A 23,398-nucleotide genomic window follows, 5' to 3' on the forward strand; every position below is an offset into this window, starting at 1 on the left:
CTGAGGTTATGTGCACTGCCATCAGCCAGACAGGAGACAAATGTTCACAGGTGCAATGTGAGGATCTATGGGGTCTCCTCACTGCATGTCGTCACCATCCTCCACAAATCTAGTGAGGGCCTCCTGAGCACACCTGCCTTGTCTGCACAACGCGATGGCCTCATTGTGATCATCTTTGCCTTTGAGGACCTCCTCACCCTCATCCCCGTTGATGTCCTCCTCTACGGAGGAGATGTGCAGCTCCTGCATCTCCTCCTCAGGCAGTTCCTCCCCCGTTGCAGCGCCAGGTTGTGAAGGGCGCAGCAGGCGACAACGATGCATGACACTCACTGTCGACTGTATTGCAGGGCTCCACCAGACTGGTCCAGGCACCGGAACCTCAATTTCAGCATCCCAATGGTTTGCTCCACCAAAGTGCGAATTGCAGCTGAGACTTGTTATACCTTCGCTCTGCTGCAGTCTGAGGCCACTGCACAGGCGTCATCAGCCACGTCCCTATTCTTGTCCCCGAGGCGACAACACTGTAGCCTCTCTGGAACCTGGAAAACATCAGGGATCTGAAGCCCACTGAGAATGTAGGAGTCGTGACACTCGCTGGAAATTAAACACAGACCTGTAGGCAGCATTTGTGATGGTCTCAGACCAGCTGAACGTTTAGCAAGTGAAAGCCCTTCCGGTAGACTGACTGCTTGTTGCCACGGAGATCTAAATGCCAGGTGAGCACAGTCAACGGCACCCTGCACCTGTGGAAAACCTGATATCTGCGCAAATCCCAGTGCATCTGCTTCCTGGCTTTACTGATCCCGGGTGAAATGCACAAAGTTGTGTGCCTTCGTGAAAACGGCGTCCATGACCTCCTGGATACACTTGTCTGTGGAAACTTGTAAGATCCCATAGATGTCACCTGTGGAGACCAGGAAGGAGCCACTGGCATAAAAATTAAGCACCACAGTCATTTTCACAGCCACTGGCAGTGGATGTCCTCCAAGTCCCCGTGGCGCCAAATCCTGCAGCAGGTGGTATTTGTGACTGACCATTTCCCTATACATGTGCAGCCTTTGGCAACAGTGCTTCTCAGCCATCTGCATGAATGACAAGCACCATCTGTATATCCTAGGTCTAGCTAGGCGCCGACCCACGACAGCTCACTGTGGCTCTTCAGCAGCGTGCGCAGGAGCCCCAGCCACCCCTTCTTCTTGAGGGTGCTGTTCTTCCCTCTGCCCAGACAGGCACATCCATCGCTCTCTTCTCCTTCATCTCCAGTCCCTGTACGCCATGGGGCATACAGCTCAGTCACCAGGCTCCATGCTCCTGATGTACTCCTGCAGGATGAAAGAGAGAGAAGCATGGGTTAGCATTGGTCTCCTAGGGACCTCTCATGGTTACGTGTGTGGCTCCGGCTCTGTCTCAAGGCCCCTTAACACATGCCAAAGAGCGCTGGCCACCACTTGGATGGCCAAAGTATAATGTGCTGCATGGCTGCCTGAAACCCCACCCACCTCCACCCCCCTCCACCTGAATGATTAGTGGCAGCTTCACCCACTGCACTGCACTGCACTGTGCTCTCAGCTCAGGTGCAGGCATTCTCCCAACCCACACTGCAAGGCTGCACTGTTAGCTTGAACCATAGGGGAGATGGGTCCAAACCAGGATGATGACTTTGTAAGGGCTGTGAGCACCTCCGCCAGTGACTGCTCCATGGCTAGCTCTCACAGGGAGATTGTACAAATTGCCCAGTCATCCAATTGTTCTGCAGCCCCCCCTCCCCTAAAGTGCTCATTAATTTGCAGTCTGTGCCTGAGGGGTGCAAAGTTCAGGAACATTTGGTGGCACTTTCATGCCTCTGCATTGCTTGAGTGGATAGATAACCTAGATGCCCAACTCCAAGCATGTCAATGTACCTGCATCTGAACTGTCTCAGCTGCTTAAGAATGCTCACTTTCTACAAGGTTTCCCTGCAGCGTGGCCACTTCCCTCCACCACCCCAGGCATGTGCTTGTGCACTACCCTCAGACCATGCTGCCTTTCCCCCTCCCACTCGCCCCAACTGCAGTGCAGCCCTTGCCCCAGCACTGCATTGTCAGCCAGCCGGGAAAAAAACAACTTGCCTGCCCTCGCCTGAATGCGTGGCGCCTCTTCCTTGAAGTCGATCAGGCCACTCTCGTGAGCGCTGTGTTACATTAGTGTGCACTCACCTCCAAGTTCCCCTCGAAGTTCAGCTTACCAAGTGCATGCCTTTCAAATGCTTTTGTGAAACACATCGCTTTGAAGTCGCACTGACATGGGAGGTAAATTCGAGGTGGGGGAATAATTCTGTTGAGCAGGCAATATGTTGAGATGCAAATGCATTGAACTTGGGTTCCCAGCATTGGACGGCTGGAAAGATAGCAAGCCAGTGATGGGCCGAGTGGACGATCACAAGCTGGTTTCTCGAAGGTGCAAAACCAATTTTTGGCCTTCTCATCATACTGTCTGTTCACGACACCAATGTGGGTGGAACATTCTGGCCGTATTGTAGCATTGGCCAGATTTAATTAGTCCTGGTTACCACGTCTGGGTTGTTAATGTGACATGAGTTGTCAAAGAATTTGCATAGCAGAAGAATAAACTTGAAGGCATAAGCGATAAATTACAGAATAGGTTTCACTAAGAAGCAATGTAACAGTTTGCACTATTGTTACAGAATTTTTAACTCACATGTCCCTGGTGATAGAAACATAAGAAAAAAAACATGGCACGGCACTAACTCTACTGATAATCAAATCTGAACTAGCAACTTATCTAAATCTCATGTGAGGATTCATAACAATTCACAGAGCTCCACAAAACCACCTTCACACATGAACTGCAATAAAATGATACCAATAATCTGGCTGGCTGCAGTATATTTCTCAAGCACTTTGAAGTTGAAAACCACTAGGCTACAGGACAACAAAGTTTAACCAATTTTATCAAATGAATGCAATGTTTTCTTGAAATGCAAGCTCCCAGGTCATTACCCTTCACTTTACCTGCAATTTTTTCTCTTTAGATAGTTATCCAATATTCTTTAAAAAGCCTCGAATGAACCTGCCTCCATTACACTCCTGGAATAAAGGGCTTATTTTATGAAGAAAGGTTGAACAAGTTGGGCCTATACCCATTGGAGTTTAGAAGAATGAGAGGTGATCTTATTGAAACATCTAAGTTCTTGACAGACTTGATGGGGTGGATACCGGGAGGATGTTTCCTCTTGTGAGGGAGGCCAGAACTAAGGAACATAGTTTAAGAATAAGAGGCCTCCTTTTAAGACACAGATGAGGATTTTTTTTTCTCTCAGAAGGTCGTTAGTCTGTGGAATCTTCTTCCCCAGAAAGCAGTGCAGGCTGAGTCATTGAGTTTATTTAAGGCTAAGTCAAATAGATTTTGAAAGACATGGGAGTCAAAGGTTATGTGGGGCAAACAGGAAAATGGAGTTTACCATAACCAGATCAACCATGATCTTATTGAATGGCAGAGCAGGCTCGAAGGGCTGAGTGGCTTACTCCTACTTCTAAGTCCAATGTTTCTACGTTTCACTTTCAGGCACGGCATTCCAGTTCCTGACAATTTACTGCATAAATAAGTTTTCCCTCATGCTGCCATGTTTTCTTTTGCCAATCACCTTAAATCAGTGTCCTCTGGTTTTCAATACTTCCGCCAATGGGAACGGTTTCTCCCCATCTACTCTGTTCAGACCTACCAAGGTTTTGAACACCTCTATCAAATCTCCTCTTAATCTTCTCTCCCCAAGGAAAACACCCCCAGCTTCTTCAATCTACCTACATAAATTTAGTTCCTCATTCTTGGAACCATTCTCATGAACCTTTTCTGCTTTCGCTCTAGCGCCTTCACCCTCTGTAGTGCTCAGAACTGGACATAATATTCCAGTTGAGGCCAGACTGTTTTCTTTTTACAGGTTTATCATGACGTTCCATTTTGTTTCGTACAATTGATCACTGATTTTATTAAGCAAACTGCCCGTTTAAAGTTTAAAATCCCACAGCTGAGACACACCAACCATTCTTCTACCAGCATAACTAAGAAACAAGCAACTGGAAATTGTCACAAGTGCGACATTTATAGGATTATTATGTTTTAGGACTATATATTTTGGTTTGTGACAGTGGTGTAGTTTTGGACTGTATCTTTAAATTTAGGGTAAATGGAAGGGATCATGTGACATGCTGGAGTGTGTCTGACAGTAAACCTGGGTAGTTTAATCATTAAATATATTTACACATGGGGACAATGAAAGCTATTTCTAAGTCCACAATGAGAAAACCCTAAGTCTCTTAAGACCCAGAAAAGTGTTATTGATATCAGGTTATAAACAGCTGGGCTGGAACCTGTCCCTTTGTTTCTAAGATGAAAGACAGTGGTGATCAGAGATAGCTAATTAACATTTCTACTTGGAGGCAAGGCTAATATGTTTCCCACTGCCACGGAAAAGGGGATGGAGAGGCCATGTGGAGATCTGGTTACAGGCTTTCCTATAAATCCAGGTATATCAGGTAGACAGCAGGTTTTTGCAGTTGGAGTTTTGCTTTTGTGTGGTCTGCAGCTGGCTGGGAGGTGGAGGGGGTAGAAAGAGATAGATGTTAGCCAGGCCTGCACCTTAAGCAGAGAAAATGCTGACTCTATTATTCACTATATGGGATACAGGTGGGAGCTCACACTCAGTGTGAATACTGAGTTCATGAGGAGTTAAAATAAGGTTGGAGCATTCACCTAGCTGAAGCTAGAGGGAGAATCCCCAGGAAAATTCTTATAATGCAAGATAGTATTGGGAAAGGAAACAAAATCCTTGGGTGCTGAGAAACATTTTGGACTGACTCCAGGAGCTTGGATGCCTACATAAGGGACCAAGTAATGCAACAAAATTGGGGTTTTCAATTGTCATTAAAAGTAGAAAGGGGCAAAGTTTGGTGGTTTAAAGTATAGTTGCCTACAAGAAGAAAATAGTGTTTCGTTAATAATGTTTTGTCTTTAGTCATTAATAAAGAAAAAGTTATTTTAAAACGTGAAATGTTGACGTGTCATCCTTTCAGCTAATAACTGGAAGTTCAAATTTCTCTTTAAAAATTATCAGCCTCTACGGAGGCCGTGACAAACTACATCATATAATGCTGGTCATTTAGATCAAAATTGAGGCCAGGTGAGAAGTTAATTGGCCCTAGGCCATACCTGCCCCTATAAGATTGTGGACAGTTCAGGAACGGGCAGAAGGGCGGTGGGAAGGTTACCCGGGGAATTTTATGGGCCCCACTGCCTCACAGCCTACTATTGAGAGCCCCTTAATTTGTGCCTTCTGAGTACAACCATTTCTTCAACAACCTCCCCTTCACCTCAACATTGGCCATGCCTTCAGCCACCTAGACCCTACAATCTGGAATTTCCTTCCTGGAACACTTTACCCATTTTACCTCCTGGAAGACTTTCCCCAACATCCACTCTTTGAAGAGGAGTCATACGTACTCGAAACGTTAACTCTGTTTTTTTTTCTCTCAACAGATGCTGTTAGACCTGTTGAGTTTCTCCAGCATTTTCTGTTTTTGTTTCAGATTTCCAGCATCCGCAGTATTTTGCTTTTAACCCACTCATTGATCATACTTTTGTCATCCCCTCTAATATTACCTTTTGACTTGCATCCATTTTTCCCTACGCTTGTGTGAAGTGTCTCAATATGTTTTTCTCCATCTAGAATACAAACATTAAACATAAATTTGTTCTTTTGTCGTTTTACTTTGCTGTTGCTGTTAGGTCATAACTAGGAAAACCTCTGAAGCACTAGAGAAGGAAGACTGGTTGCTGCAGAATTGCCTTCAGCCCAAAGTCTCAATTCAATTCAACCTATTCTGATGGGATTAAAAATGCTCCTTTCTTTCACTGAAATTAGTTTGGGGAATCTCAAGCCAATTCTTAGTGTGTCTAGGTCTATACCACAAAACTCTCCATGACTCAACAAGCTGACAATTTCAGCCAGTTAAATAATGGCCAGCCTGGAAAAAGAACAAACTACAGCACATTGCACAAGTGCTTTTTTTCTGAGGGTGTTTTCCTACAGCAGCTCTGCACTAAAGCCTAGAAACACTAGAGGCAGGCAACAAGTACTGAAGAACACCTGGATCATATGAATACAATGTAGAAATTAAAGCTCAGTTTTCTGATCAACATTAGTTTCATGACAACAGCTTAGTGTTTTCTAAAAATGTACAAGATCCTGGCTTATATCTTTGAGGATTCTACAAATACCGGAGCAGCACCTGAGAATTGCAAGCAATGTAGTCCCAACATTCAAGAACAAAATGAGAAGTGAATTAGGGAATTACAAATCAGTAATTCTAACAAAGCAGTAGGGGAGGAAATGCCTGAGAGCCCATTATGGAACATAATCAGTGTTAATCTAAAGAGCATATAGCTGATAAGAGGACAGTCAGCATTTTTTTTGAAGCAATGGATCATGCCTCATAAATCAACTGGAATTCTTTGAGGAGGTAAATAAATTATTTTATAAAATCTCTCTGGTAGACTGAATGACTTGAATTTTCATGAAGCATTTCAAAACAACTTTGCATTTTTTTAGACAAGGTATAGGTATATGGAATTGTCAAATTGACTTGCTCTATTGGAACTTATCTTGGCAACAAAATGCAGAGGTTGATTATAAATACACCAAATCCTGTCTATGGGGCAGCGATAAGAGTTCCACAAGAAGATGGTCTAGAGTCCACTCTATTAACACTATAAATAAAAATGATAAAAGCTATAAGCATACCACTTTCCCATAACAAGTGAGGAACTCAAGTACCTGAATAAACAATGCATTCACATGCTTAAATACCTCATCTATTTTTCTGATTGAAGGATGTGATAACCCACCAGTGGCAGAATCTCATGGGAAATGCTCCAACAACTGGCATCTCTACACCAAGAAACCTTTGAATCATGTATATAGACCCATTTTTTTTTCAGTGAGAAGCAAAGTTGATGATCATACCAAGGTATAGTGAAGAAAGAAAAACAAGGTTGTATCTTGGATGAAGATCAATACACTTTAAGGTGCAGGTAATCCACATGCCTCAAGTTGTTTTCAGGGAATAAAATATTGATTTAGCATTTTTCCATTGACCAGATAAATGTTTATTACTTAGAAAATGTGGGATTGAACTCACTACCCAATCTCCACCCGCACCCCCCTGTCAGCACCGCCAACAACTGACCAATGAGAACGGTAGAGTAGCATATAAAATCATAGGAGCATTGAGTTATATTCCCAACACATTCCCCAATTTAACTTATCTGAGAACAGGCATAGGGAAGCCATCCACTCTTGCGAGAAAAGACAAAGACAAGATAAAAGTGTAATTGTCCTATGGAAACTTGTGGGCCAGGAGAGGCAGGAGTGTGCCCCCAGGCCATGGAAAGAGTCTTTGGGCCTCTCCAGCCTTGCCTCTCCTTCCCAGCACCAGGATGCCAAGCTCTGTCTCCAGCACTAACATTCTGCTGCAAGCTGTTCCATTGGATTTCAGGTCTGCTATCCAGTTTTTATCCTGCATGGAAATCCTGATTCATTTTTATATGAATGTCATCATTTAATCATGGTTTATCCAGACCCAAAAGGAATTTAATCATACATCATCCTTTCTCTGTTTGTTGCACGTGGATCTGTTTATCTGCTTCAAAATATTGGACAGTTCTACAGTTTGGAACATTTGCTTCCAAATGTTGTTTTTAAAGAAAAAATCTCAATCATTCTGAGAACATTTAAAAACTCCACAAAAAAGGCAAACATTTCATTTAACTTCATATTAATAACCTTGTAGTAGTTTAATATTTTATGCTTGATTGCTTGATAAAGGACATTATGATATTATGAGGTATTATTATGTTTAGACCCAACAATTAGAATATAGTTAACATTTTAAAATTATTTAATGGGCCAATAAAAATTTATATTTCCAGATAACAGAAGCTAATTTTAATTTAAACTATAATTAGTAGGGTGTCATAATGAATGTTTCTGTTTAAGAGCCCTTTACCCTAAATTGAGTAGAAACTTTCTCGCAAGGCTTTCTGGCAGACCACAACTTCTGCTAGGGAATCCATTTTTACAAGTTGCTCAATGGCAGGTAGATATAAAATGATAAAGCTGCCAAAGACAGGTTTATAAAGGAACTCTGCTGCTGAGATGAGCCATAGACAACAAGAATGAGGACAAGCATTGAAAGTCATCTGTTATTTATTAAAATAGGTATTATATGACTGCATTCAGCTCCATTCACCAGTTAGACATTATTTTTCTGAAAAAATGAAGTCCTGGTACATTTAATATTTGAATCTGCCTTCCCTTATTTCATCAACTTAAAGTTACTTCCCCAACATCCGCTGCCAAAAAAGTATAAACTACTAAATAATGTCTTCACAGCATATTAAAAGGCAACAGGTAGTTATTTATTTCGAACAAGTATTAACATTTTTGTTTTATTCGATGCAGCTGAAATCTTATGGAGCATTGTGACTATTTAAGACAAGGCATGGGAAAATTAAGATCTAAATAAATGTAGGTTTCCAAGGGTTATAGTTGAAAAAATGGGATCACTGTAGACCAGATTCTGCAAATGTTTTTTGTTCCCTTGGGCTTTTCTCATCACATCAGTATGAGAAAATGTAAAAAAAAATCTAAGGCTAAAGTAACATAGGGTTTTGAATAGCCTACACTTTATCTATATTTGCTATGTACTTCACAAATTGAAGTCTAAGCTTATTCAGGTCATCGATTTGAACCAAGTCCTATTAAACATACTCTGAAATAATCAGCCGGTCTACTTGTGAATACTGTGGTAAATCTCAATGTTTAGCAACAGATGGTACTCCACAGGAAGAAAATAAAACTTATTTAAGTTCTCTTAAAAAAATAAACTTGACATTCTTTATTTGAAATGTAGCATCAGATATACATTTTCTACCTGCACCGTGACACCACTTTGAGGTTTATCTGGCTCTGTCTGCTTGTTATAAAGCCATATGGGTCTCTATTATATCTGAAAAACTAACTGTTCAAGATTTGTGCCCTTGATTTTATTAGCTAACTCAAAGTAAACTCAACCCTATCGTTCAATGTCAGGTTCAGTGACCAATGACCCAATGGGTTACAACCATCAGCCAACCACAAATCCTCAGAATAATAAAGCCTGAGAAATACTGTGGGCTGATTTATCAGGACATCTGTCTGGCTACAGACACTCTAGTAGCACCCCTGTATGTCTAGTGTTTTCCCATGTTCCTTAGAGGCCTTCAGCCATATATCTCCTTTTTGTGTTTATTAAAAGCGTGTAAGCAGTTTTATATGGCTGGGCTGAAAGAGACCCTATTCTTTTAGGTATTGGGATGTGAACAAGCAAACCTAAGATAAAATTGCATAAAACAACCTTTGTTCCTAGAATGAAAATAAAACTATTCATGTTAACATATTATTGCAACGATAGAACCAAAGCTATAAAAGCTTTGAATTAAAGTAAACAGCAAAATATTTTAAAGCCTCAAAATATCCAGAGAAGATTTTGTTCTTATACACTTATGGCTATAATTTATATCATGTAACTTTTTTATTCTCATCTCAGTGTGATATGTTGCTTAAACGTGTGTATTAAGCATTCTGTTAGGTTTGAAAAACATATTTTCCTCATTTTACTATTTTTAATAACAAACACTTGACTACACACATCTAAAGCTATTTGAGATGGATTTGTCTTAACTAAATGTTGAAATGTGAACAGTGACATTTCATTATTCAATATGGAAAAAATAAATTAGAACTGTTTCATACATAAGTGCTTTACAAAGGTTACTGTCACCTTTTATTTCTCAAATATTGTGACAATATTTTGCCTTATCATATAATTCTGTCTAAAATGAATTACCACTGACATGTTCATTCCATGATGACTGATTCACAGGCTCCAAATGCCTGAGCATCATTCAAAATAAAATCACCCAACAAAGATTGGATCTACTAATAGCATTGGTGACTGAAAAAATGTATAAATTACCAATGATAAACAAAATTAAAATCAAATAAGTTATTCCAATAACTTACTATAAAAATCTAATTGCAAACTGCATGCTTTAGAATAATATATCTTAATTTCATTAAGTACTTATAGGTCTATTTCTCCCAGTTTCCCAAATTCCTTAGAAGTTAAGCTAATTAGTGAAAACTCATGCTAGGTATTTACAACAAGTTAACGAGAGGACGTGGATCTAGAATCATCGCCAAATGAATGATGGGAGGGATTAAGAGAAGGTTTTTTGTAAAAAGAGCTGATAGAAAATGGAATAGACCGTTAGAAACAATGGTGGTGGCAGAATTCATAGAGTCATAGGATTCATAAAGTCACAGCACATAAGGAGGCCATTCAGCCTGGCATGTCGATGCCAGCTCTCTGCAAGACCCAATCAAGCTAGTCCTACTCCTCTGCCCTTTCCCTATAGCCCTGCAAAACTTTTCTCTTCATTTACTTATCTAATTCCCATTTGAAAGCCTTCATTGGGACTTCTTCCACCACCTTTTTAGGCAATGCATTCTAGATTATAATCACTCAGGGCCAGACTTTTATGCTTCTGATGAAACGGAAGCAGTCAAGATTTAAAAATGGCAGGTAGGACCTGACTTTGGGGTTCCCACACCAATTTCTGTCATATGGGATTTTTAAGGGTGCAGGTAGCAAGCTCACACTCAGCACTCATCCACTTGCCAGTTCCATAGCAGGGAAGAACATTTTAGACACCTGCTATTTCCATGGAATCAGGAGCATTTTGGTAGGCAGTGTGGTTCATGGCACTTCAAAGGAGTTTTGAACCATGGGAAATCTAGTCTGGATTTGGGAACCTTTTCACAGGTAAGTTCAAAAGGCGTAGACAACTTCACATCTTATAATGAAATGGTGCGTGAAAAGTTAAATATGTTTTCAATACAGTGATTAATGATAGGGTTTTGTTTAGAAAAGACAAGTGACCATTAAATTGATCAGCATTGTGAAAGTATTCAGATGCATAAGAGTACTTTGTCCAGTGGATAAAGTGCTCTTGTGTACTCACCAATATTGATATTAAGATTTTAACATGTCAATTTTCCCCTGTGATCTAATCTTTTCTTTGATTGAGCCTTTGAAATAGCTGGAAAGGTGGCTGCCTTCTTTGGTTGACACCATCCTTTGAGCCTTTGAAGCAGTGGAACAGAGAGGTGAGGAGTGAGGGCTAGGAAGCATAATACTCAAGTAGAGAACTGGGCCAACGTCCCATTAAATGGAGGTGGAACTTCTAAAATGCCCACCTATGTTCTCATATCAGGCCTGCTTCCAGAGGCGGCAACCGCAACTCCAGCTCAGCTCTACTATCTCACCATGAAAATAGCTTGACTGAGCACTGCTGGGCAGGAGGTAGGATCACGGTGGTGGTAATTGGCCCGACTCGCAATTCCCACCTCGATGAAAATCTGGGCCTCACTGTTCAAAAGTGTTTTTCTTCATTTTGCGTTTGGTTATTTTATCATTCACCTTAAATCTATGTCTCTGGTTCTCAACCCCCCAACAAAGGGAACAGTTTCTCTCTATCTACTTTGTTTAGGTCCCTCATGATTTTGAACAGCTTTATCAAATATTGTCTCAACATTCTCTGCTCTAAAGAGGACAATCTCTGCTTCTGCAATTTATCCATGTAACTGAAGTCCCTCATTTTGTAATCTCTCCTGGATCTTCTCTAAGGCGTTTCCATCCTTCCTAGAGTGTGGTGCCCAGAATTGGGTGCAATATACCAGTGTGGCCAAGCCAGCGTTATCTAGAAGTTCATCATAACCTCCTTGCATTTATATTCTGTGCCTCTATTTATAAAGCCCAGAATCCCATAGGTTTTTTTAAAAACTTGTTTTCTCAACCAGCCCTACTACCTTCAATGATTTGTGTACATACAGGTCTCTCTTTTCCTGAACCACCTTTAGAAATGTACCTGTTAGTTTACATTGTCTGTCCTTGTTCTTCCTACTAAATTGTATTACTTTGTACTTCTCTGCATTAAATTTCATCGCCATGTGTTCACCCATTTCACCAGCTTGTCTATGTCCTCTTCTAGTTTACTACCACCCTCTTTGCTGTTCACTACATTTCCAAGATTTTCAAATTCATAATAGTTTTTCAAAGGAAAATGACTAAATATTTGAACGAGTGAATTTTAAAAGAAAATGTGCAAGAAAGTAGATAACTTGTATATATTAAGGACTTTACAACTAACTGATTTTCCATTTATTAGTCCGCTATTAATTTCATAGCAACAGTTATGTTGAGTAGCGTTGCTATGAAACCCTATACCAAAATCTTAATTGCCCATAAACTGGAACACACTTGATCAACAATCAAATTTGCTATCAAACATTAATTATGGCTGGATCACCTCAAAATCTACCGTCACTTCCATTCCACAATGAAGCCTAACTCAGCCTTGGATCTTTTCAGTGATGGAAACCTTCTAAATTATTGCAAAGTTGGTGGAAGAGGCCTGAACCCAGGAGTCTGGCTCCAAAACATGGCACCTACCATTTACATACATGGGGCGGGGATGGGCCCAGGTTGCAAATCATTCATGCGCATTTCATGGAGGCAGTTCCCCATAGAAATTAGCAGCTGTCTCCGTTCATGTGTGATTTTGGTGTGAGAGGTGTCTGAAACCTGACATGTCCAGATTAGACCTGGTAGGAGCAGATCTGAACTTTGTGGATTTGTTTTGATAACTAGGTACCCTTTTGAAGAGGTGAGATACTTGTTTGGATATGGTCCCAGGACACCTTTGGGGGAGGTCAGGTGCCCTTTGGTATTTCTAAAAGTAGGCATGAATGTGCAGAAAATGTGCATAAATTAATTGGAACTGCGACACTTATTGGCACTGTCAAAACAACTGTCAAAAGTATCAAGATGAACTGTCAAGAGGAGTTGTCAAAAACAACTGTCAAAAGTGTCAAGATGAACTTTCAAAGGGTGTTATCAAACTTTAAGGCATTTAAAATTCCTGCCTTTTAACTCTTTGAAAAAACTGCCTGGAGTGTTAAAAAAGAAATATTGCTTGTTATTTCACTCTGTCTCTTGACATAAGCCTTAGGGCTACCATTACTGGATTAATGCTGCATAACTGATTTCACTACCATTTATTATCACAGCTTGACTGACAGCTTCAAGTGATTATGGACTCTTTGAATGGGGACTATGAAATTCACTGCTTGTTTTTATAAGTGATTATGCAATCAAATGAAATGTTTGTTGTTATAAAGGACAATGTAGTTGAAGGAATGTAAATGTAGTAAATGGGTTTTTAATGAATGAGCGGGTTTTGCTAAAAAAAATAAAATCTGCAATAGACACTTGGAACTTTATTTTATTTAATCTCAGCATGGGCTCTGAGGCCTGACCATGGTGCATACTGGGTGAGTTAACATGGTAGTTATAAGGGAAAGGGGTGGTGGCTGGGGGCATGGGTTGGCATGAGTTAGTACTAGGTTGGCATATGGGTTATAAAGGGCCATGGAGAGGTAGGCAGGAGCATAGGTTGGCATGGGGAGTATGAGGGGCCATGGGGGTGGGCATAGGGGAGTAGATTGACATGGAGGGTGTGAGAGGCATCGGGTGTGGGCGGGGATATGAGGTGGCATGCATTATCATGTGGGGTGCGAGAGGATGTGAGACATGAAGGCTGTTATCTGTTTTTATGTGTTTTTTTAAACTTCAATATAATGCTGGTGCACCACAGCAGGCCTTCTGCCCAGCCCACCTCCACACTTGGCATCCTTCGCATTAGTTCCAGGATCACCTGGCTTGACTGCCTAGGACTTATGCCACCCCAGAACAAAATCTGACCTTCTGGGCTACTTTCTCCTAGGTTGGGTTTGCGGAGTCAGGAAATATCCTGTCTCTGTGTTCCCGAACTGGAAGCGAAAATCTAGGCCTTAGTCTAAATATGATTCTAAGATCATCCTGGTAACAAGAGCTCTAAATTCCTCTTCTCCACAACAAACTATTTTTTTTCAATGACATTCCATGCATCCTCACCTCAGACACCAAATGTGAAGAACCTAATAGACCTTCTCATGCTCAATATTAAAGGCATCTGTTTTGCCAATGTGACTCCTCAAATTCCTTCTACATCCAACCCTTCACTCCTACCTATTCCCCCTTCAGGTATCAATCTTTACTTCACAGGTGACTAAAAAGGGCTGTCAATACAAGGGTGCAGGAAAGGGGAGGGGGGAGTTAAAGGGTTTCATAGACAAAGCAAGTTTAGGAATTATGAGGTGTTGGGAAAGAAGTGTCTAAGGGGTACTGTTGAAATGTAAACTCAGCTTTTCCTCTCCTATCCAGTCTGCTATCAAGAGTGTTTTAATTTGGCTCCAGAAGATTGCCTATTTTCTCCTCTATTCTTTCTCCTCGTCGTTGAAACTCTAATCCATGTTTTTAATCGCCTCTCAGCTAGATTTCTCCAGTGTTTCCTTGCTGGCCTCCCTATTTCCATCATCCAACAACTACAAATCATGCAGGTCCACATCCTCACCTGAACTTAAAAAGGAGGCCCTGCCCTTACCAATTTTTACTGGCCTCCTGTGTCCCAGAAATTTGACCAAATATCTACCACAGCCTTGCTCCCCACTTCCTCCATAATCTGCACCAGATCTATATTCCTGTGCATATCATTTTGTTCTCTCTTGTGCCCTCTTCTCACCTTTGTCTTTTTGTTCTTTGTTCAATTTTCACTCAGCATCCTTGTGAAGTATTCATAGATGTCTCTTTATATGTAATGATACGTTGTTGTTAAATAGCATTCTTATGGTACTTACCTCTGAACATTGCTTTGTGATTCTTCCAACTGTTTCAGCAACTCTTGTGTATATTTGTTTGAATCCATGTAATCCTGAAATAAAATTAAGAGAATTTTCCTTAGAATAATGAAACTACACTTCTAAACAAATAACTTTAGTTGATAGATTTTTGTTCTTAATTGTTCATCTCCATACCCTCCTCTTTAAAACAGGAGAGGAGGATCTAGACACCAGTTGTGCTTCATGAATTAGACAGTTTGAAGCTGTTTTAATTAGAGACAGAAAACAATTGTCGCCCTGCAAGGTAGCACTCCCCAATCATTAACTGGACTAAGAGTTGATTAAATTCAATGCACGCAATATTAGGCAAATTAGAGTTGAGGTCTGCTATGTTATATTCATAATATATCAGCAATTTAATTCACTCCCTTGCTCTCAAGTTGACCTCACTGTCCTTGGCCTGTGTTCCAGTGAAGCTCAATGCAAGCTCGAGCACGTCATCTTTTGAGTAGGCACTTTAAAGACTTCTAGATTCAACATTGAGCTTAACAATCTCTGTTCCCATTTTTTCCTTTTCTTTGCATGTTTTGGTTTTTCTCTTGTTTTTACATTCGGACAGCAGCAGTTATACTCTCGGCAAATCTTTTGTTTGTTTCTTTTCTTGCCTCATCACTACTCCTTTCAGCCTTCTGTCATTTAATCACTCCTGTCTTCCACTTTATCATGGACCTTTCCTTTTGTTCTTCCTCCTACCCTCCCCACTTTCACTTGCTTAAAACCTATTACATTTCTAGCTTTTCCCAGTTCTGAAGAAAGATCATTGACCTGAAACAAAATGCTGTTCCTCTTCCCACAGATGCTGCCAGACCTGCTGAGTATTTCCAGCATTTTCTGTTTTTATTTTATGTACCAGCATTTGTTGGCTTTCACATTACTTAAAGTTATAAATTCAGAATAGACATTAATGTTAAGCTTTGATCCCTTGAAAGTATAAAATAAAATTCCTTTCTTTGCTATTTTAACAGAGGCATTGTTAACCTATAATTTTAAATAAAATAACAAACAATAAAAAAAAAACATTTTATGCAAACACGTTAAGTCTCCATATAATTTCACACAGCATAATTTCTTGGCCTAATTGATTTTAACTTATTAAATGAAAAAAAAAACACCATTAACCAAACTGCATCAATATTCATATTTGAGCTGATCTCAAGTAATGATGTCTGTACTACTAAACAAAGAATCGTTCTGTATTACCATTAAAATATTCCATTCATGTGTGTGATATTAATACGTTATCAAAAAACAACTCTGTACAAGTGGATCTTAATTCACAAGCTGAATGAGAAAGCTTCTTATATAAAAAAAGGTATTCCTCATTCTCCGAGTGAAGACTTTACCTAAGTCACATTGTGTTTCCCTGAAGGAAGCAGCTTCAAATGGCAGAAGCTGTGCAACTATTCTAAGAGTTTCACAACATATGCCATTGAAGCAATACCCAATCTAACATTTGCACAACTTTGTCAGAGCCACACTACTCAGTCCAGTTTTGCTTGCAATTATATACTATCAGCGCTAAGTTTACTGCAGGTTTATTATTCTTACATAAAATATATAAATTTTATTATATTAACAGAATGTAATTTAATATGATGCTAAGACTGAAGTTGGTCCTACCAACCAGCTAGCATCATTAAAACCAACGTTCTATGTAGATTAGATCATAAATTGAGTTACACACAGATCACAACAATTGGCATAGTTATTTACTCTGGGTGATGCTCTGAGTATAAATGATGATACAACTTCCGGTTAACAGCTATAACATAGAAAATGAAATAATTACCCAAGACAATGTGTGGCTGTCTATATTGATAGATGGAATGTTAGTAAACTTCAGTAATGACTACTCTGAAAACTTTTACCTAAACTACAGATAATGAATAAAAGGGAGGTGAGAGTGACTGCCCTTAACATCAAGGCAGCATTTGACTGAATGTGGCATCAAGGAGCCCTGGCAAAACTGAAGTCAGTGGGAATCAGGGGAAAAGTTCTTCACTGGTTGGAGTCATACCTGGAAAAGGAAGATGGTTGTGGTTGTTGGAGGCCAAATAGCTTAGTCTTAGGACAACATTGCAGGAGTTCCACAGGTTGGTGTCCTGGGCTCAGCCATCTTCAGCTGTTTCATCAATGACCATCCTTCCATCATAAGATCAGAAATGGGGATGTTTGCTGATGATGCACAATGATCAGTACCGCTCGCAACCTGACATCACCATCACTGATGCATTCCTACAAATCAGAGTCCACTTGCCAACCAATCAGCACTCTCTTCACATACAGTATAAATTGTTGTTTTCCCCTTATATTGATATTCTTGTGAAGTGTCCTGATGAGTGCAAGACAAAAACTTAGACATGTCTCTTTTTTCAAAGTTTTGTACTACCGAAGAACTACATGTAGTCAATGGGTTTTTAATGAATGAGAGTGAGTGTTTTTTTTTAAAATAAAGTCTGCAACACACACTTGTGTTAATTTTTTTGGATTGTCAAAATGAGATATATTTTGTTTTTGTTGTAATGGCCTGAGTATGCTTCACCTTTTTATTTTTTGGTGCAGGGTACACCAGTATGTAATGCTGGACGTGAGTGGCTCTAAACTTAATTGCACAGGCACTGAGTAGACTTTGGGTTCAAATAAAAGGGGCATTTCAGACATCTGGGATGGAGGCAGCAGCCCTGGCCTGAGGTGGAAGCAAATCTTTGGCAGCCGAGCTGAAGGAGCGTTGGATCAAGGTGTCCCTGGAGTTCCTGCCTTCCTGAAGGATACAGAGTTCTGCCTCCACGCCCTTAGCATTCTCTCCATGGTGCTCCTCTTCTGACTTACTACTGGATTCATCATCTGTGGCCTGTGGAGCTGCGACAAGATCCTCTTCCTCCAGTGGGTCACCCCTTGCTAATGCCAGACTGTGGCGAGCACAGCATACGACCACCATCAGTGACACCCGCTCTGGGCTCTGGGGGGTACTGTTGTGCTCCCCCTGAATGGTGCAGGCATCGAAAGCCCATCTTCAGAAGACCTATTGTCCTCTCTATCACTGCCTTTGTGGAGGCATGACTCCTATTATAACGCTGCTCTGCCTCTGTTCTTGGGTGACTGAGAGGCATCATAAGCCACCTGTTCAAGGGATAGCCCCCCTTGTCACCCAGCAGCCATCCATTCAGTCAGGCTGGAGCACTGAATAGCCTCGGCACCTGGGAGTGTCTGAGGATATAATTGTCACGGGAGCTACCAGGGTACCATGCACAGACTTGCAGAATCTGCGTCCTGTCTATCTATCTATCTGGACATTCATCGAGTGGAAGCCCTCCCTGTTGACAAAGGCACCCGGCTGACCCACTGACACTGTGATGGTCACATGTGTGCAATCTATTGCACCCTGGATGCGGGGGAAAGCAGAAATTGCTGCAAAGCCTCTGGCTCACTCAGCCTGGATGGCCTCGTCCGTACAGAAATGAATAAATGTCATTACCCACCTGAATAGAGCTTCTGTCACCAGCTTGACGCAACTGTGGACAGCTGTTTGAGACACTCCACATAGGTGTCCCCCTGACCCCTGCAAAGAGCTGGAGGCATAGAAGTTGAGGGTCACTGTGACCTTCAGAGCCACTGGCATGGGGTTCCCACCACACAGTTGGAGCTGATCTCAGGCCCAATCATCTGATAAATGGAGGCCACAGTCTCCCTGGAGACATGGAACCTCATTTGGCATTGCACCTCAGACATATTGAGGTAGCTGCATAACTGCCTGTAAACCCTGGCAGTAGGAAAGTAGCATCTTCTGCGGTCCCTTCCACCTTGGACTACCTGCTGGCCCTGCGCCCCTTGTGCCTGCACCTCTCCTCCCACAGGTCGCTCCCCTGGAAGCTGCATTAGGACACCTGGCCTCCTCTCCCTTCTGCTCCTCTCTTCCTCCTCAGAGGAGGTGCCACCAGCAGAGGCCACAATCCCCATTACCAGGGTAACAGAAGGCTGTCTGATACCTGGAAGGGTCTACATGGTTAAAATCCTCCAGAAGTCTTGGAGACACCAACGAGCCCTGAAATGAAGCCTAGAAATGCTAAGAATGAAGCTCAGAACTGAGATGAAGCTGTCATGTTCAAATAAGCAACCAGCGAACTCTCCCCTAAACTATGCAGTATTCACACTGGCAATGCTGCTGACCCTTTTTTTCCCGCCCTTGGATGAGGTTTTGCAAAATGTGGACTGACTGCCTGCCTGTTTTGCCCGTGCAATGAGCACGAAATCGCATGGGCAACCTAAAATTGGGGTCAATTGGGTTTTTAATGGCCTTATGTGGTCTTTTAATTGATGGTGAGCGCAGCTCTGACACCTGCACATGCCCGCCAACCTGAAGATTGTGCGTGTGCGGGATGATGTCAGGATGCTCGCCCAATATCTTCTCACACTATTTTATGCCCGACCGGGTTGGGCACGCGTCTGCCCACGAGGCGTAAAATTCTGCCCTTGAAACCTTGTTTTATGTCAGCATGGTTTCTGGGATTTGCCCATGATGGATACTGGTTGAGTTGGCATGGCAGATGAAGGGCAAAGGGTGGTGAGTCAGTGGAGGGGGATGGATTGGGATGAGTTGTCACTAAGTTAACACAGGCTATAAAGCAACACGGTGAGTGGAAAGAGGGGCAGAGGTTGGCATGGAGGGTATGAATGGCATGGGAGCATACAGAAAAGCATAGGTTCACATGGAGGGAATGGGGGCCATGTGGGGTTGGTGGGGGGACATGAGGTGACATAGGTTGACATGGATGGGGTATGGGGAGTGAGTATGACAGGTGAGGGGGTGTAAGGGTTGAGGGCTGGAAGGCTCTTATATGTTTTTTTTTAAAAAAAACTTCAATACAGTGCCAGTGCACCAAGATAGGCCTTCTGCCCAGCCCGCCTCTGCACCTGACATCCTCCACTTTCATTCTGAAGTCGCCCAGTCCAACTCCCAGGGAAGCCCATGGCCCCAGAATGAAAATCCAACCATCCAGGCCACTTTCTCTTGGGTCGGGTTTGCGGAGCCAGGGAATATCCAGGCTTTGTGCTTCTGACCCAGGAGAAAAAATCCAGTCAACAGTATAATAGACAGTTATTAGATCATTGATTCTTTTATCATTGTCAAACTTCAAAGAAAACCCTACATAAGAATAAATTGTTCATCCTTTGCCATAATGCAAAGTCCTCTCTCTCCAGGCCTGGCTGTGATCCTTTTTCAGAGATGTCCCCTATTCCGTTTCCCTCATCCGACTCATTCTCATTATGTGGGCATCTCTGGCAAAATTAGTGTCTATTGCCCCTCTGAATTGTGCTGAGAAGATGGTGGTATCCAACTGAGCGGCCAGCTTGGCCACTTCAAAGGGTACAGAGTCAACCAACTTGGAGTCAAACCAGATGAGGATTGCAGGTTTGCTTCCTAATAATGATATTATTAAACCAATTCAGCTTTCACACCAAGCCAAGAGCTTCACAGTCACTTCAACTGATACAAGTTTATCATTTCTAGAGTTTTTTTTTAAATGAACTCAATTTTGGAAACTACCATGGTTAGCTTTGAACTCCTGTTCTCTGGATTATTAGTCTAGGATTTAGAAATGTAATGGTACTGCACCAGTTTTCAGGAGCAAAATGGCCACTTACACACTCAATATGGTGGACAAGCCTCATGTGTTCATTATCTGCCAGAAGTGAGCCACCAGCCCTATTTGCAGAGGTAGAAAGGGTCAAGGACGACACCAAAAACAGGCCTGAACTATTTTAAAATGCAAGAAGTAAATTAAATACCTATTTGACTCTCCACAAAACCTCTCTAACTTGAACCCTGTTGCTTCCAGGAAAATGTGATCCATATGCAGCTTGATTGGTGGCCCTTAAAGGAATTGTTGGAGGTCATTTTTTTAAAAAACTTACCAAAATGTTAGCTGGTAGGAACAAGAGTGTTGAGGTCACTTCTGAAGACTGTTTCAGGCTCCCACTTGGCATCCTCCCCACTGTTTCTGCAACCCCAATTGATTCCCCGCCTTGAGATCATCCCCTTCCACCCGATCACTTCCCCACCCCTCCTGATTGTTTCCCTGCTCGATGCCTACATGATTCTTCCGATCATTCTGCTACCCCAGCCCCCAGATTGTTTATTTCCCTCTCCCAGCAATTATCCTGGCAATGCAACTGGCCAAAATTGAAATCCTCCTCTCCAGCTTCCTAAGGGTGCCCAGCGGTTGCCTGAAGCTCGCTGCCCTCATGTAAATGCAGCAAAAGGTTCAATATCACATAAACATAAGATCAAAGTTTTCATAAGACACTCATGTAAATAGCATTTGTTTTTTTTTTTGCTTTGATCTCTCTCAACAGGAATTGTTCAAAACATCTTATTATGAGCACAATGCTCTCTAAGATGAAGTGTCCTAGTGTTCAAGATTTGCATACGAAGGCCACTCCTTCATTTAAAAAAAAGACCATTAGCACACAATTCACTGAATACAAACAAATAACTATCAGAATGATAGTCAAATTAATTTAAAGTATGATCTGAATTTTTGGTACTCATGCTGACATTAGCTTGAGGCTGAATTCACCTTTGGGTATCAACTGTACAGATGCTGTCTAGGGCTTAATAATGATGCAAATTTACATCACTACAGTATTAAGTCAACAAAATAAAAAAGTCACATCCTGTCAGCTCTTGTAGGTACGTTAATTACCTATCTTGTATTTAATGAAGAATGTTATTAATTGTATCATGCGAGTTAAAAAGAAAAAAAAACGAGGAACAAGAATGGCAAAACTATGAAGCAGATAAACATCTGTTTTGGTGCATGAGGGTTGCTAATTAGTGCAACCTCATTGAAAATATTTTTTTAAAATGGAAAAGATCTAAATTATTACCATGGGTACAAAAAACATTTAAACTTTGAACCTTTTTCTGGATATTTAAAGTGTTGTCAGCAGCTTTAAAGGTTTAATTCTAAATTATATGTCAGCACTAATCTGAATAAGGCACGCTGTAAATTGTCTGAATATTCCTTAATTCTCACATTTGTAACCTGATTTTTCTCTTCCTCAAATGGAAAGGCAATGGAATACTGCAGGCTCCTGGGAGTGTTCCAGTCCCTGGGTGATGGTAGCTGGGTAGCTGTTTTCCTCAGCACTTACTCTGGGGTCTCCTGGATCATCAGTGACATGGGCACTTTTCCCAATGGGTGCTACAGACCCCTGATAAAAGTTTATACACACTGTAATGTCAACGTAATTTCTCTCAGAAATAATTCAGCATGATCAAGTTACCTGAATAATTTCCACACATTAATAATATTTTATGATTTTGCACTTCTTCATTTTGGTCCAATCTCCTTTGCCACGCTATGCGATACACATCTCCCTCATTGGAGAAGATGCATTTATGGAGAAGCTAGATAAGTACAGACGGGGCAAAGGAATAGAAAGAGTTGTTGATAGGGTGAGCTTGAACTAACTAGATTAGGAGGAGGCTTGTATGGAGCACAAACACTGGAATGATGGAATGAATGGCCTTCTGTGCTGTAAATTCTACTAATTCTATGGTAGACATGCTCCCACACCTATTGTTGATACTTCTCCAAATTAGTTGATACTTCTCCAAATTAGTTAAGAACCAGGTGTGATTAGCAATGGCTTACCTACTTTGTAGTTTTCTCTCATTCTTTCAGGAAAAACTTGTCTCCTGCCTGCACCACTGAGTTCAGAAGCTCACCATACTGGTATTTAGATTGGAGAACCTCCACAATGCCAATGTTATGGTTCAGTGCATCATTGTGCCAACGCACTCCGGCACTACCTTGTATGATTTCAGAGCTTTCAACAGAAAATAGCAAAAATGATATTTATGAGATGAGCCAGTCACATGCTTCTAAGGGTAAGGTTCAATTCCAGATCAATTTAAATGAATTTCCAAGGTTTTTGTAGGATCAGCTTTAAGTAAGGAAACAGTAATGGGAAAATTAATGGGATTTAAAGTAAACAAGTCTCCAGGGCCTGGTGAATTCCACCAAAGAGAATGAAAAGAAATAGGGGAAAAACTTGTAGGTGCATCAATTTTAATTTTTCAGACCTCTTCAGACTCAGGAAATGTCCTCCTGGATTAGAAAATTGCTTAATTCACTCCATTAACTAAGGAGGGAAAGAGTAAGAAACTAAGTAACTGCAGATTTGTCAGTATACAATCAGTTATAGGAGGGTTAATGGATTGGCTATTGGTTGGGAGATTGAGACAGGGATTAAGGATAAATGATATGTTCTACAATTGGTGGAATGTAACATGTTGTGTTCCTTAGGGACCCATACTGGAGCCTTATATATTCACCATATTTATCAAAGACTTAGACAAAGGACTAGAGGGCTGTATATCCATGTTTGAAAATGACACTAAGGGGAACATTTTCCCCTCGTTGTGGCAGAGGTGCGGGAGTAGGTGGCCGGCCTTCC

At 41.3% G+C, this 23,398-nt stretch overlaps 1 protein-coding gene across 1 annotated transcript in view; it reads right to left on the reverse strand.

Annotated features, from left to right (window-relative positions):
• LOC144686773 (nck-associated protein 5-like) overlaps positions 1–23,398 on the reverse strand; it is a 673,917-nt gene that overhangs the window by 528,845 nt on the left and 121,674 nt on the right. Inside the window, exon 3 of the mRNA XM_078552424.1 lies at positions 14,894–14,967. Coding sequence (XP_078408550.1) covers positions 14,894–14,961 — 68 coding nt within the window. The 5' untranslated portion in view covers positions 14,962–14,967. The remainder of the gene's footprint in view (positions 1–14,893; positions 14,968–23,398) is intronic.

The sequence above is a fragment of the Cetorhinus maximus genome, chromosome 11, assembly GCF_964194155.1.
Source record: "Cetorhinus maximus chromosome 11, sCetMax3.hap1.1, whole genome shotgun sequence".
Classification (NCBI taxonomy): domain Eukaryota; kingdom Metazoa; phylum Chordata; class Chondrichthyes; order Lamniformes; family Cetorhinidae; genus Cetorhinus; species Cetorhinus maximus.